General features: G+C 47.7%; 1 protein-coding gene across 1 annotated transcript in view; it reads left to right on the top strand.

Moving 5' to 3' along the window:
- The window catches only part of ZNF598 (zinc finger protein 598, E3 ubiquitin ligase), a 125,802-nt gene that overhangs the window by 15,454 nt on the left and 94,059 nt on the right, over window positions 1-16,289 (top strand). The window contains exon 2 of the mRNA XM_069209775.1: window positions 4,744-4,856. Coding sequence (XP_069065876.1) covers window positions 4,744-4,856 — 113 coding nt within the window. The remainder of the gene's footprint in view (window positions 1-4,743; window positions 4,857-16,289) is intronic.

A 16,289-nucleotide genomic window follows, 5' to 3' on the forward strand; every position in this document is an offset into this window, starting at 1 on the left:
TATCTTTTCCAGTTTTTCTTGCCGGGGGAAGGAGATGTTACTTAGATGTTGCTTAAAGATTTTTGTTTTCCTCAAGCCTCCACTTTCTTATTCAATTGGAACTTTTTCTTCCGGTTGTAAAGATGATTATGGTGTGTCTTTTCCACCTGTCACTCCAGTGGTGTAGATCTTCCTTCCCCCATGTACATACGCTAAAAATGCAGAATTTGAAGGCACGCAGTGAAAATGGCCATCTTGTAAGAAGGCCAATTCATAGTTGATGCTCTGTTTTTCTGCCTTCACTAAAAACACTGAGGCTGTACTGATATGTGACGTTAAAGCGGTACAAATGTCATCCATAACATAGACTTTTAACAAACTCCAACATGTCCCTGATTGGGTCAATGTCTAATTGCCCTAATCCGGCATTGCCTCAGGTAGCAATATACGGGTGAATATTTGCACTGTGCTTTAGGTGGAATAGAATCTTAATATTGTCAGTTTTTCCGGTAGGAGGAAATGTGGAAGCTCTTTACTAGACCTACTGTAATATTATTATTGGCTGGGTACATAGCTGAGCCCTGGGATACAACAGGTCGTAGGCAGGCTGTTAAAATATTACCATTGAGTTACACTGTTAATTATCCAATTCAAACAGTGGTTGGATTCATCGTAGCTATATCACTGTAATTAACCCAGAATGAAAAATATAAGCAAATTTGGAAGGCTGATAAATTATCAACATTTAAAATGCATAGTTACACAGATCTTGCCTATTTCGGTCCAATTTGAGGCCCGTTTCTCCATAATTGGGACGAACACAGCCATTTAAAGGTAGATCTTTGAATTTGGGTACAACCAGCAAGGCTGTCTTTGGCAATTACTTAGACCGAAGTAACAGCAGCATACTTTATCATATCATAATTTTGGGCCATCTTGATTTATAAACAGTTTTTTGTCATTTGATGAAGTGAGTTTTCATTTAAAATAAATATTTTTATTGACATAAGAAGACACAGAGTCATGGGGAGTGTAGGAAGTTGGCTCTGTATGTACTATTTCAAAGTAAGAAATAGCATGCACAGAGTCCAAGAGTTCCCCTTAGAGGTAAGATAGTGGCAAAAAGAGATAATTCTAATGCTCTATTTTGTGGTAGTGTGGTCGAGCAGTAGGCTTATCAGAGGGTAGTGTTAAGCATTTGTTGTACACACACAGGCAATAAATGAGGAACACACACTCAAAGACCATTCCAGACCAATAGGTTTTTGTATAGAAAAATATATTTTCTTAGTTTATTTTAAGAACCACATGTTCAAGATTTACAAGTAATACTTTAAATGAAAGGTACTTCACTTAGGAACTTTAGGAACTTTGAATTAGCAAAATAGCATATACAGTTTTCACATAAATTACATATAGCTATTTTAAAACTAGACAGTGCAATTTTCAACAGTTCCTGGTGGAGGTAAGTGTTTGTTAGTTTTTGCAGGTAAGTAAACCACCTACGGGGTTCAAGTTTGGGTCCAAGGTAGCCCACCGTTGGGGGTTCAGGGCAACCCCAAAGTTACCACACCAGCAGCTCAGGGCCGGTCAGTTGCAGAGGTCAAAGTGGTGCCCAAAACGCATAGGCTTCAATGGAGAAGGGGGTGCCCCGTTTCCAGCCTGCCAGCAGGTAAGTACCCGCGTCGTCGGAGGGCAGACCAGGGGGGTTTTGTACAGCACCGGGGGGGGGGGACAAGTCAGCACAGAAAGTACACCCTCAGCGGCACGAGGCGGCCGGGTGCAGTGTGCAAACAAGCGTCGGGTTCGCAATAGAATTCAGTGGGAGACCAAGGGGTCTCTTCAGCGATGCAGGCAAGGGGGGGGGGGCCTCCTCGGGTAGCCACCACCTGGGCAAGGGAGAGGGCCACCTGGGGGTCGCTCCTGCACTGGAGGTCGGATCCTTCAGGTCCTGGGGGCTGCGGTGCAGAGTCTTTACCAGGCGTCGGGTCTTTGAAGCAGGCAGTCGCGGTCAGGGGGAGCCTCGGGATTCCCTCTGCAGGCGTTGCTGTGGGGGCACAGGGGGGTCAACTGTGGCTACTCACGGTCTCGTAGTCGCCGGGGAGTCCTCCCTGTGGTGTTTGTTCTCCACAAGTCTAGCCGGGGGCGTCGGGTGCAGAGTGAAAAGTCTCACGCTTCCGGCGGGAAACGTGTGTTGTTTCAAAGTTGCTTCTTTGTTGAAGAGTTGCAGTCTTTGGGGAACAGAGCTGCTGTCCTCTGGAGTTCTTGGTCCTTCTAGATGCAAGGTAATCCTCTGAGGCTTCAGAGGTTGCTGGACCCTGGGAACGCGTCGCTGGAGCAGTGTCTTTAGAAGTGGGGAGACAGGCCGGTAGAGCTGGGGCCAAGGCAGTTGGTGTCTCCGTCTTCTCTGCAGGTTTTTCAGTTCAGCAGTCCTCTTCTTAGGTTGCAGGAATCTATCTTGCGGTGTTCTGGGAGCCCCTAAATACTCGATTTAGGGGTGTGTTTAGGTCTGGGAGGGCAGTAGCCAATGGCTACTGTCCTTGAGGGTGGCTACACCCTCTTTGTGCCTCCTCCCTGAGGGGAGGGGGGCACATCCCTATCCTATTGGGGGAAGATGGAGGATTTCTAAAAGTCAGTTACCTCAGCTCAGGACACCTTATGGGCTGTCCTGACTGGCCAGTGACTCCTCCTTGTTTTTCTCATTATCTCTCCTGGACTTGCCGCCAAAAGTGGGGGCTGTGTCCATGGGGGCGGGCATCTCCACTAGCTTGAGTGCCCTGGGGCATTGTAACACAAAGCCTGAGCCTTTGAGGCTCACTGCTAGGTGTTACAGTTCCTGCAGGGGCGAGGTCTCTCAGCAGCAGGCTGGCACAAACCAGTCAGTCCTGCACTGAACAATTGGGTAAAATACAGGGGGCATCTCCAAGATGCCCTCTGTGTGCATTTTTTAATAAATCCAACACTGGCATCCGTGTGGGTTTATTATTCTGAGAAGTTTGATACCAAACTTCCCAGTATTCAGTGCAGCCATTATGGAGCTGTGGAGTTAGTTTTTGACAGACTCCCAGACCATATACTCTTATGGCTACCCTGCACTTACAATGTCTAAGGTTTTGCTTAGACACTGTAGGGGCATAGTGCTCATGCACCTGTGGTATAGTGCACCCTGCCTTAGGGCCGTGAGGCCTGCTAGAGGGGTGACTTAACTATGCCACAGGCAGTGTGAGGTTGACATGGCACCCTGAGGGGCGTGCCATGTCGACTTAGTCATTTTCTCCCCACCAGCACACACAAGCTGGCAAGCAGTGTGTCTGTGCTGAGTGAGGGGTCCCTAGGGTGGCATAAGACATGCTGCAGCCCTTAGAGACCTTCCCTGGCATCAGGGTCCTTGGTACCAGGGGTACCAGTTACAAGGTACTTACCTGGGTGCCAGGGTTGTGCCAGTTGTGGAGACAACGGTACATTTTAGGTGAAAGAACACTGGGGCTGGGGCCTGGTTAGCAGGGTCCCAGCACACTTCTCAGTCAAGTCATTATCAGGCAAAAAGTGGGGGGTAAGTGCAACAGGGAGCCATTTCTTTACAGGGAGGGTTGATGTTCCTTTCTGATTGTATACCAGTTTGGTCACATTTGGGGTGTTATCCGGTTAAAGGGTTGAAAGGACATATTCAAGCACTGTCAACTGAAAACCACTCCACCATAATATAAAGCCACTCATCACCTCTGTCAAAAACATTTTTTCTAAACTGTTCTGTCCGGAAATAATACATTGAGTTTGAAGATAGCTCTGTTGCCTACTGAACAATTGTTAATATTTTTTCAGATGATAGATGGCTGCTGTAATCTGAGATTAATAATAATGTGTTGCAACGGATGTCCAGACATCAATTTGTGTCTCTATAGTGGTTGTAGGATGACTTGGCAAATGTAGTTTTTCTTTCCCAGTAAAGAAATGGTCACTTAAATCTTGTTTTTTCAGCCAATTTCTGCATTCTTTGATCACACATTACGTCCACTGTATATGAAAGCATACTGTAAACTGTTCAGTGTGGACTGGCTTTTGGCCAAACCCTTAGCCAACCTTAAGGTCAGCATGACCTTTTGGCCCACAGACTGCCTGCACCTGTTTATTTTAAGAGCTTGCGAAGCCTGCTCTTGGGTTCACAATCTGTGCCGGACCTCTCCCAGGGATAGCAAACATGTATTGTGGCTGTGTCCCTTACCTTCGCGGAAGGTCCAACTAGACACTTTCTATATGGCAGTCAGAAGTGCTCTTCTAATGTCAGTTGTGCTGTTCTGTGGTAAGAACTAAAATTTGATCTGTACCTTGTAGTAATGAATGTGTGTCTATTTGTACTGTTGGGCTCAATTACGTGTGTGTGTGTGTGTGTGTGTGTGTGTGTGTGTGTGTGTGTGTATAGACTAATATAAGATGCTGATATGACCTTCTCACAGGCACAAGGAAAATCGAAAATTGAAGTGTGGCAGACCCCTGTTATGTTTTATTTTCCCTAAAGCTCATTTTAGGAGTATCACTTCAACTAACTATGAGCAAACCAGCCAGTACATGTGAAAACATGTTTCAGCAAAGAACACTATGGGCAAGCTCAATTTTAAACAGAGACCATTCATATATAAATGCTTCAGTTTATGTTGGCTTGTTTTTGAGGATTTTAATGTGCTATCTTAGTCTATAGGCAAAAATATTCACTGAACGTGAAAAGAGGAGTCATTGTAAATTAAAGACCTTTCCGTTGTTTCATAGGTGGTCTTTGTCAAGAAGAGAGTGGCTTTTTCAATGATAGACACCCACAATATGCAATACGAGAAGAAGTACGACATTTACTTTGAGGATGCAGATGTTTCCGCCCAATTCAGGTAAATGTATATATATATATATATATATATATATATTTTTTTTTTTGGCTTTCGTTAATACAAGTTTTGTGACTAGTGTCAAAGCAGTTCGTTCATGCTAAATTTGCTATGGATTTCTAAGAACTTGCTTGCATGTTAACTGACCCCCTTGCTATCCACTGATTTTTTTTTTTTTTTTTTTTGCCATACCAACCAGCATATGGTTTAGGAATGATTAGTTTTCCCTCCGTATCAAAATATATCAATTGTTTATTTTGAGGCCTTTTTTTCCGATAAAACGTCAGGATACTAGAAGTTATGGTGATTCTAGGGCATCGCCAATCTCCTCAACTTTGACATGAGACTCGAAGATCTTTGGACAGAAGCCATGAATACATTAATACCACGTCAAATGGTGGCATGATTGGGCTGATAAGGGAGGGCCTACTGGTTCCAAAGAAGCCAGACACACTGACCAAGATATAGCGAGCAAGTGAAATAATAGAAACTGGAACAAATAAGAAGTGAGCAAGGAAATAGTGTGCCGAAGGAGAGGCATAGAAAGAAGAGTAAAGAAGGGAGCAGAGAGAAGTGGGAAAATGTCAGTATGGAAATATTGGAAGCTATATCGAATGAATAAGCAAGGGGAAGAAAAATGAAAAGTGTCTGGAAAGGTATTCAAGAAGATGGAAAGAAAGGAACAGAAAAGAAGTATGGAAAAAGCAAACAAAAATATCTCAGAAGAAAAACGAAGGATAGAATGATGAACGAAAAAGAAGGAAAAGATGTAAAGTAAAATCGAGGTATATGGAAAAATTAGCAAGAAACAAGGAAATAAAGGAAAATAGAAAATTATAAATAAATAAAAAAAAGGAAAGTGTAAGAAAGGAACAGGTCTTGACATGGACTGGGTTACTCCCAAGTTTAGATGTACAGCATGAAAAAGGCATTTGTCTTGAAGGTCTGTGGTTTCCAGAGTTATTGATCTTATAGGCAAAACAACCTAATACAGATGTTTCTGAGTCTTAAAATGTGACACCGTGAGTTTCAAATGTAATACCTGCTGGTACGGAAAGTCAGTGTTGATGCTTGTGAGCGATGTGCTAAGGGTATTCCCATTGTCAGTGTTGGATAGTGTAGGAAGTTGGCTCTGTATGTGCTATTTCAAAGTAAGGAATAGCATGCACAGAGTCCAAGGGTTCCCCTTAGAGGTAAAATAGTGGTAAAAATAGATAATACTAATGCTCTATTTTGTGGTAGTGTGGTCGAGCAGTAGGCTTATCCGAGGAGTAGTGTTAAGCATTTGTTGTACGTACACATAGGCAATAAATGAGGTACACACACTCAGAGACAAATCCAGCCAATAGGTTTTTATATAGAAAAATATCTTTTCTTAGTTTATTTTAAGAACCACAGGTTCAAATTCTACATGTAATATCTCATTCGAAAGGTATTGCAGGTAAGTACTTTAGGAACTTCAAATCATCAAAATTGCATGTATACTTTTCAAGTTATTCACAAATAGCTGTTTTAAAAGTGGACACAGTGCAATTTTCACAGTTCCTAGGGGAGGTAAGTATTTGTTAGCTTAACCAGGTAAGTAAGACACTTACAGGGCTTAGTTCTTGGTCCAAGGTAGCCCACCGTTGGGGGTTCAGAGCAACCCCAAAGTCACCACACCAGCAGCTCAGGGCCGGTCAGGTGCAGAGTTCAAAGTGGTGCCCAAAACACATAGGCTAGAATGGAGAGAAGGGGGTGCCCCGGTTCCGGTCTGCTTGCAGGTAAGTACCCGCGTCTTCGGAGGGCAGACCAGGGGGGTTTTGTAGGGCACTGGGGGGGACACAAGCCCACACAGAAATTTCACCCTCAGCGGCGCGGGGGCGGCCGGGTGCAGTGTAGAAACAAGCGTCGGGTTCGCAATGTTAGTCTATGAGAGATCTCGGGATCTCTTCAGCGCTGCAGGCAGGCAAGGGGGGGGTTCCTCGGGGAAACCTCCACTTGGGCAAGGGAGAGGGACTCCTGGGGGTCACTCCTCCAGTGAAAGTCCGGTCCTTCAGGTCCTGGGGGCTGCGGGTGCAGGGTCTCTCCCAGGTGTCGGGACTTTGGATTCAAAGAGTCGCGGTCAGGGGAAGCCTCGGGATTCCCTCTGCAGGCGGCGCTGTGGGGGCTCAGGGGGGACAGGTTTTTGTACTCACAGTCTTAGAGTAGTCCTGGGGTCCCTCCTGAGGTGTTGGATCGCCACCAGCCGAGTCGGGGTCGCCGGGTGCAGTGTTGCAAGTCTCACGCTTCTTGCGGGGAGCTTGCAGGGTTCTTTAAAGCTGCTGGAAACAAAGTTGCAGCTTTTCTTGGAGCAGGTCCGCTGTCCTCGGGAGTTTCTTGTCTTTTCGAAGCAGGGGCAGTCCTCAGAGGATGTCGAGGTCGCTGGTCCCTTTGGAAAGCGTTGCTGGAGCAGGATCTTTGGAAGGCAGGAGACAGGCCGGTGAGTTTCTGGAGCCAAGGCAGTTGTCGTCTTCTGGTCTTCCTCTGCAGGGGTTTTCAGCTAGGCAGTCCTTCTTCTTGTAGTTGCAGGAATCTAATTTTCTAGGGTTCAGGGTAGCCCTTAAATACTAAATTTAAGGGCGTGTTTAGGTCTGGGGGGTTAGTAGCCAATGGCTACTAGCCCTGAGGGTGGGTACACCCTCTTTGTGCCTCCTCCCAAGGGGAGGGGGTCACAATCCTAACCCTATTGGGGGAATCCTCCATCTGCAAGATGGAGGATTTCTAAAAGTCAGAGTCACCTCAGCTCAGGACACCTTAGGGGCTGCCCTGACTGGCCAGTGACTCCTCCTTGTTGCTTTCTTTGTTCCCTCCAGCCTTGCCGCCAAAAGTGGGGGCCGTGGCCGGAGGGGGCGGGCAACTCCACTAAGCTGGAGTGCCCTGCTGGGCTGTGACAAAGGGGTGAGCCTTTGAGGCTCACCGCCAGGTGTTACAGCTCCTGCCTGGGGGAGGTGTTCGCATCTCCACCCAGTGCAGGCTTTGTTACTGGCCTCAGAGTGACAAAGGCACTCTCCCCATGGGGCCAGCAACATGTCTCTGGTGTGGCAGGCTGCTGGAACTAGTCAGCCTACACAGACAGTCGGTTAAGTTTCAGGGGGCACCTCTAAGGTGCCCTCTGTGGTGTATTTTACAATAAAATGTACACTGGCATCAGTGTGCATTTATTGTGCTGAGAAGTTTGATAACAAACTTCCCAGTTTTCAGTGTAGCCATTATGGTGCTGTGGAGTTCGTGTGTGACAGACTCCCAGACCATATACTCTTATGGCTACCCTGCACTTACAATGTCTAAGGTTTTGTTTAGACACTGTAGGGGTACCATGCTCATGCACTGGTACCCTCACCTATGGTATAGTGCACCCTGCCTTAGGGCTGTAAGGCCTGCTAGAGGGGTGTCTTACCTATACTGCATAGGCAGTGAGAGGCTGGCATGGCACCCTGAGGGGAGTGCCATGTCGACTTACTCGTTTTGTCCTCACTAGCACACACAAGCTGGCAAGCAGTGTGTCTGTGCTGAGTGAGAGGTCTCCAGGGTGGCATAAGACATGCTGCAGCCCTTAGAGACCTTCCTTGGCATCAGGGCCCTTGGTACTAGAAGTACCAGTTACAAGGGACTTATCTGGATGCCAGGGTCTGCCAATTGTGGATACAAAAGTACAGGTTAGGGAAAGAACACTGGTGCTGGGGCCTGGTTAGCAGGCCTCAGCACACTTTCAATTGTAAACATAGCATCAGCAAAGGCAAAAAGTCAGGGGGCAACCATGCCAAGGAGGCATTTCCTTACACAACCCCCCCCCCAAACGAAAGAGGATGAGACTAACCTTTCCCAAGAGAGTCTTCATTTTCTAAGTGGAAGAACCTGGAAAGGCCATCTGCATTGGCATGGGCAGTCCCAGGTCTGTGTTCCACTATAAAGTCCATTCCCTGTAGGGAGATGGACCACCTCAACAGTTTAGGATTTTCACCTTTCATTTGCATCAGCCACTTGAGAGGTCTGTGGTCAGTTTGAACTAGGAAGTGAGTCCCAAAGAGGTATGGTCTCAGCTTCTTCAGGGACCAAACCACAGCAAAGGCCTCCCTCTCAATGGCACTCCAACGCTGCTCCCTGGGGAGTAACCTCCTGCTAATGAAAGCAACAGGCTGGTCAAGGCCATCATCATTTGTTTGGGACAAAACTGCCCCTATCCCATGTTCAGAGGCATCAGTCTGCACAATGAACTGCTTAGAATAATCTGGAGCTTTTAGAACTGGTGCTGAGCACATTGCTTGTTTCAGGGTGTCAAAGGCCTGTTGGCATTCCACAGTCCAGTTCACTTTCTTGGGCATTTTCTTGGAGGTGAGTTCAGTGAGGGCTGTCACAATGGATCCATATCCCTTCACAAACCTCCTGTAATACCCAGTCAAGCCAAGGAATGCCCTGACTTGAGTCTGGGTTTTTGGAGCTACCCAATCCAGAATAGTCTGGATCTTGGGTTGGAGTGGCTGAACTTGGCCTCCACCTACAAGGTGGCCCAAGTAAACCACAGTTCCCTGCCCTATCTGGCATTTGGATGCCTTGATAGAGAGGCCTGCAGATTGCAGAGCCTTCAAAACCTTCTTCAGGTGGACCAGGTGATCCTGCCAGGTGGAGCTAAAGACAGCAATATCATCAAGATAAGCTGTGCTAAAGGACTCCAAGCCAGCAAGGACTTGATTCACCAACCTTTGGAAGGTGGCAGGGGCATTCTTTAAACCAAAGGGCATAACAGTAAACTGATAATGCCCATCAGGTGTGGAGAATGCTGTTTTCTCTTTTGCTCCAGGTGCCATTTTTATTTGCCAGTACCCTGCTGTCAAGTCAAAGGTACTTAAGAATTTGGCAGCACCTAATTTGTCTATGAGCTCATCAGTTCTTGGAATTGGATGAGCATCTGTCTTGGTGACAGAATTGAGCCCTCTGTAGTCCACACAAAACCTCATCTCTTTCTTTCCATCTTTGGTGTGAGGTTTGGGGACTAAGACCACTGGGCTAGCCCAGGGGCTGTCAGAGCGCTCAATTACTCCCAATTCCAGCATCTTGTGGACTTCCACCTTGATGCTTTCCTTAACATGGTCAGATTGTCTAAAGATTTTGTTCTTGACAGGCATGCTGTCTCCTGTGTCCACATCATGGGTACACAGGTGTGTCTGACCAGGGGTTAAGGAGAAGAGTTCAGGAAACTGTTGTAGGACTCTCCTACAATCAGCTTGCTGTTGGCCAGAGAGGGTGTCTGAGTAGATCACTCCATCTACTGTGCCATCTTTTGCGTCTGATGACAGAAGATCAGGGAGAGGTTCACTCTCTGCCTCCTGATCCTCATCTGTTACCATCAACAGATTCACATCAGCCCTGTCATGGAAGAGCTTAAGGCGGTTCACATGGATCACCCTCTTGGGGCTCCTGCTTGTGCCCAGGTCCACCAGGTAGGTGACCTGACTCTTCCTTTCTAGCACTGGGTAAGGGCCACTCCATTTGTCCTGGAGTGCCCTGGGAGCCACAGGCTCCAGAACCCAGACTTTCTGCCCTGGTTGGAACTCAACCAGTGCAGCCTTTTGGTCATACCAAAACTTCTGGAGCTGTTGGCTGGCCTCAAGGTTTTTGGTTGCCTTTTCCATGTACTCTGCCATTCTAGAGCGAAGGCCAAGTACATAGTCCACTATGTCCTGTTTAGGCTCATGGAGAGGTCTCTCCCAGCCTTCTTTAACAAGGGCAAGTGGTCCCCTTACAGGATGACCAAACAGAAGTTCAAAGGGTGAGAATCCTACTCCCTTCTGTGGCACCTCTCTGTAAGCGAAAAGCAGACATGGCAAGAGGACATCCCATCTCCTTTTGAGTTTTTCTGGGAGCCCCATGATCATGCCTTTTAATGTCTTGTTGAATCTCTCAACCAAGCCATTAGTTTGTGGATGGTATGGTGTAGTGAATTTATAAGTCACTCCACACTCATTCCACATGTGCTTTAGGTATGCTGACATGAAGTTGGTACCTCTGTCAGACACCACCTCCTTAGGGAAACCCACTCTGGTAAAGATACCAATGAGGGCCTTGGCTACTGCAGGGGCAGTAGTCGACCTAAGGGGAATAGCTTCAGGATACCTGGTAGCATGATCCACTACTACCAGGATATACATATTTCCTGAGGCTGTGGGAGGTTCTAGTGGACCAACTATGTCCACACCCACTCTTTCAAAGGGAACCCCCACCACTGGAAGTGGAATGAGGGGGGCCTTTGGATGCCCACCTGTCTTACCACTGGCTTGACAGGTGGGGCAGGAGAGGCAAAACTCCTTAACCATGTTGGACATATTGGGCCAGTAGAAGTGGTTGACTAACCTCTCCCACGTCTTGGTTTGTCCCAAATGTCCAGCAAGGGGAATGTCATGGGCCAATGTTAGGATGAACTTCCTGAACAGCTGAGGCACTACCACTCTCCTAGTGGCACCAGGTTTGGGGTCTCTGGCCTCAGTGTACAGGAGTCCATCTTCCCAATAGACCCTATGTGTTCCATTTTTCTTGCCTTTGGACTCTTCAGCAGCTTGCTGCCTAAGGCCTTCAAGAGAGGGACAGGTTTCTTGTCCCTGACACAGCTCCTCCCTTGAGGGTCCCCCTGGGCCTAAGAGCTCAACCTGATAAGGTTCAAGCTCCAAAGGCTCAGTTCCCTCAGAGGGCAGAACTTCTTCCTGAGAAGAGAGGTTCCCTTTCTTTTGCTGTGTTGCAGTTGGTTTCCCAACTGACTTTCCTTTCCTCTTGGTAGGCTGGGCCATTCTTCCAGACTCCAGCTCTACTTGTTCACCCTGTGCCTTGCATTGTGCTCTGGTTTTCACACACACCAGTTCAGGGATACCCAGCATTGCTGCATGGGTTTTTAGTTCTACCTCAGCCCATGCTGAGGACTCCAGGTCATTTCCAAGCAGACAGTCCACTGGGATATTTGAGGAGACCACCACCTGTTTCAGGCCATTGACCCCTCCCCATTCTAAAGTAACCATTGCCATGGGATGTACTTTTCTCTGATTGTCAGCGTTGGTGACTGTGTAAGTTTTTCCAGTCAGGTATTGGCCAGGGGAAACCAGTTTCTCTGTCACCATGGTGACACTGGCATCTGTATCCCTCAGGCCCTCTATTCTAGTCCCATTAATTAAGAGTTGCTGTCTGTATTTTTGCATGTTAGGCGGCCAGACAGCTAGTATGGCTAAATCCACCCCACCCTCAGAAACTAGAGTAGCTTCAGTGTGGACCCTGATTTGCTCTGGGCACACTGTTGATCCCACTTGGAGACTAGCCATACCAGTGTTACCTGGATGGGAGTTTGGAGTGGAACCTTTCTTGGGACAGGCCTTGTCTCCAGTTTGGTGTCCATGCTGTTTACAGCTATGACACCAGGCCTTTTTGGGATCAAAGTTTTTACCCTTGTACCCATTGTTTTGTGAAGAGGCTCTGGGCCCACCCTCCTGAGCAGGTTTTTGGGGGCCTGTAGAAGACTCTTTACTATTTTTAGTTTTGGTTGTCTCATCACCCTTCCCCTGGGGAGTCTTTGTGACCCCTTTCTTTTGGTCACCCCCTGTTGAAGTCTTGGACACCCTTGTCTTGACCCAATGGTCCGCCTTCTTTCCCAATTCTTGGGGAGAAATTGGTCCTAGGTCTACCAGATGCTGATGCAGTTTATCATTGAAACAATTACTCAATAGGTGTTCCTTCACAAATAAATTGTACAGCCCATCATAATTACTTACACCACTGCCTTGAATCCAACCATCTAGTGTTTTCACTGAGTAGTCTACAAAGTCAACCCAGGTCTGGCTCGAGGATTTTTGAGCCCCCCTGAATCTAATCCTATACTCCTCAGTGGAGAATCCAAAGCCCTCAATCAGGGTACCCTTCATGAGGTCATAAGATTCTGCATCTTTTCCAGAGAGTGTGAGGAGTCTATCCCTACACTTTCCAGTGAACATTTCCCAAAGGAGAGCACCCCAGTGAGACCTGTTCACTTTTCTGGTTACACAAGCCCTCTCAAAAGCTGTGAACCATTTGGTGATGTCATCACCATCTTCATATTTTGTCACAATCCCTTTGGGGATTTTTAACATGTCAGGAGAATCTCTGACCCTATTTATATTGCTGCCACCATTGATGGGTCCTAGGCCCATCTCTTGTCTTTCCCTTTCTATGGCTAGGAGCTGTCTCTCTAAAGCCAATCTTTTGGCCATCCTGGCTAACAGGAGGTCATCTTCACTGAGAGCATCCTCAGTGATTTCAGAAATGTGGGACCCTCCTGTGAGGGACTCACTATTTCTGACTAACACAGTTGGAGACAGGACTTGAGGGGTCCTGTTCTCCCTATTTAGGACTGGAGGAGGGACATTGGCCTCCAAGTCACTAATTTCTTCCTCTGTGAGGTCATCATCAGAGGGGTTGGCTTTTTCAAACTCTGCCAACAGCTCCTGGAGCTGAATTTTGGTAGGTCTGGAGCCAATGGTTATTTTTTTGATATTACAGAGAGACCTTAGCTCCCTCATCTTAAGATGGAGGTAAGGTGTGGTGTCGAGTTCCACCACCTGCATCTCTGTATCAGACATTATTCTGCTAAGAGTTGGAATACTTTTTTAAGAATCTAAAACTGTTTCTAGAATCTAATTCAAACTTTTAACAAACTTTTAAACTCTAAAAAGACAATGCTAAACAGGGACTTAACACACAAGGCCCTAGCAGGACTTTTAAGAATTTAGAAAACTTTCAAATTGCAAAAATGAATTTCTAATGACAATTTTGGAATTTGTCGTGTGATCAGGTATTGGCTGAGTAGTCCAGCAAATGCAAAGTCTTGTATCCCACCGCTGCCACCAATGTAGGAAGTTGGCTCTGTATGTGCTATTTCAAAGTAAGGAATAGCATGCACAGAGTCCAAGGGTTCCCCTTAGAGGTAAAATAGTGGTAAAAATAGATAATACTAATGCTCTATTTTGTGGTAGTGTGGTCGAGCAGTAGGCTTATCCGAGGAGTAGTGTTAAGCATTTGTTGTACGTACACATAGGCAATAAATGAGGTACACACACTCAGAGACAAATCCAGCCAATAGGTTTTTATATAGAAAAATATATTTTCTTAGTTTATTTTAAGAACCACAGGTTCAAATTCTACATGTAATATCTCATTCGAAAGGTATTGCAGGTAAGTACTTTAGGAACTTCAAATCATCAAAATTGCATGTATACTTTTCAAGTTATTCACAAATAGCTGTTTTAAAAGTGGACACTTAGTGCAATTTTCACAGTTCCTAGGGGAGGTAAGTATTTGTTAGCTTAACCAGGTAAGTAAGACACTTACAGGGCTTAGTTCTTGGTCCAAGGTAGCCCACCGTTGGGGGTTCAGAGCAACCCCAAAGTCACCACACCAGCAGCTCAGGGCCGGTCAGGTGCAGAGTTCAAAGTGGTGCCCAAAACACATAGGCTAGAATGGAGAGAAGGGGGTGCCCCGGTTCCGGTCTGCTTGCCGGTAAGTACCCGCGTCTTCGGAGGGCAGACCAGGGGGGTTTTGTAGGGCACCGGGGGGGACACAAGCCCACACAGAAATTTCACCCTCAGCGGCGCGGGGGCGGCCGGGTGCAGTGTAGAAACAAGCGTCGGGTTCGCAATGTTAGTCTATGAGAGATCTCGGGATCTCTTCAGCGCTGCAGGCAGGCAAGGGGGGGGTTCCTCGGGGAAACCTCCACTTGGGCAAGGGAGAGGGACTCCTGGGGGTCACTCCTCCAGTGAAAGTCCGGTCCTTCAGGTCCTGGGGGCTGCGGGTGCAGGGTCTCTCCCAGGTGTCGGGACTTTGGATTCAAAGAGTCGCGGTCAGGGGAAGCCTCGGGATTCCCTCTGCAGGCGGCGCTGTGGGGGCTCAGGGGGGACAGGTTTTTGTACTCACAGTCTTAGAGTAGTCCTGGGGTCCCTCCTGAGGTGTTGGATCGCCACCAGCCGAGTCGGGGTCGCCGGGTGCAGTGTTGCAAGTCTCACGCTTCTTGCGGGGAGCTTGCAGGGTTCTTTAAAGCTGCTGGAAACAAAGTTGCAGCTTTTCTTGGAGCAGGTCCGCTGTCCTCGGGAGTTTCTTGTCTTTTCGAAGCAGGGGCAGTCCTCAGAGGATGTCGAGGTCGCTGGTCCCTTTGGAAAGCGTTGCTGGAGCAGGATCTTTGGAAGGCAGGAGACAGGCCGGTGAGTTTCTGGAGCCAAGGCAGTTGTCGTCTTCTGGTCTTCCTCTGCAGGGGTTTTCAGCTAGGCAGTCCTTCTTCTTGTAGTTGCAGGAATCTAATTTTCTAGGGTTCAGGGTAGCCCTTAAATACTAAATTTAAGGGCGTGTTTAGGTCTGGGGGGTTAGTAGCCAATGGCTACTAGCCCTGAGGGTGGGTACACCCTCTTTGTGCCTCCTCCCAAGGGGAGGGGGTCACAATCCTAACCCTATTGGGGGAATCCTCCATCTGCAAGATGGAGGATTTCTAAAAGTCAGAGTCACCTCAGCTCAGGACACCTTAGGGGCTGCCCTGACTGGCCAGTGACTCCTCCTTGTTGCTTTCTTTGTTCCCTCCAGCCTTGCCGCCAAAAGTGGGGGCCGTGGCCGGAGGGGGCGGGCAACTCCACTAAGCTGGAGTGCCCTGCTGGGCTGTGACAAAGGGGTGAGCCTTTGAGGCTCACCGCCAGGTGTTACAGCTCCTGCCTGGGGGAGGTGTTCGCATCTCCACCCAGTGCAGGCTTTGTTACTGGCCTCAGAGTGACAAAGGCACTCTCCCCATGGGGCCAGCAACATGTCTCTGGTGTGGCAGGCTGCTGGAACTAGTCAGCCTACACAGACAGTCGGTTAAGTTTCAGGGGGCACCTCTAAGGTGCCCTCTGTGGTGTATTTTACAATAAAATGTACACTGGCATCAGTGTGCATTTATTGTGCTGAGAAGTTTGATACCAAACTTCCCAGTTTTCAGTGTAGCCATTATGGTGCTGTGGAGTTCGTGTGTGACAGACTCCCAGACCATATACTCTTATGGCTACCCTGCACTTACAATGTCTAAGGTTTTGTTTAGACACTGTAGGGGGTACCATGCTCATGCACTGGTACCCTCACCTATGGTATAGTGCACCCTGCCTTAGGGCTGTAAGGCCTGCTAGAGGGGTGTCTTACCTATACTGCATAGGCAGTGAGAGGCTGGCATGGCACCCTGAGGGGAGTGCCATGTCGACTTACTCGTTTTGTCCTCACTAGCACACACAAGCTGGCAAGCAGTGTGTCTGTGCTGAGTGAGAGGTCTCCAGGGTGGCATAAGACATGCTGCAGCCCTTAGAGACCTTCCTTGGCATCAGGGCCCTTGGTACTAGAAGTACCAGTTACAAGGGACTTATCTGGATGCCAGGGTCTGCCAATTGTGGATACAAA

This window comes from Pleurodeles waltl, chromosome 10, assembly GCF_031143425.1.
Source record: "Pleurodeles waltl isolate 20211129_DDA chromosome 10, aPleWal1.hap1.20221129, whole genome shotgun sequence".
Lineage (NCBI taxonomy): Eukaryota > Metazoa > Chordata > Amphibia > Caudata > Salamandridae > Pleurodeles > Pleurodeles waltl.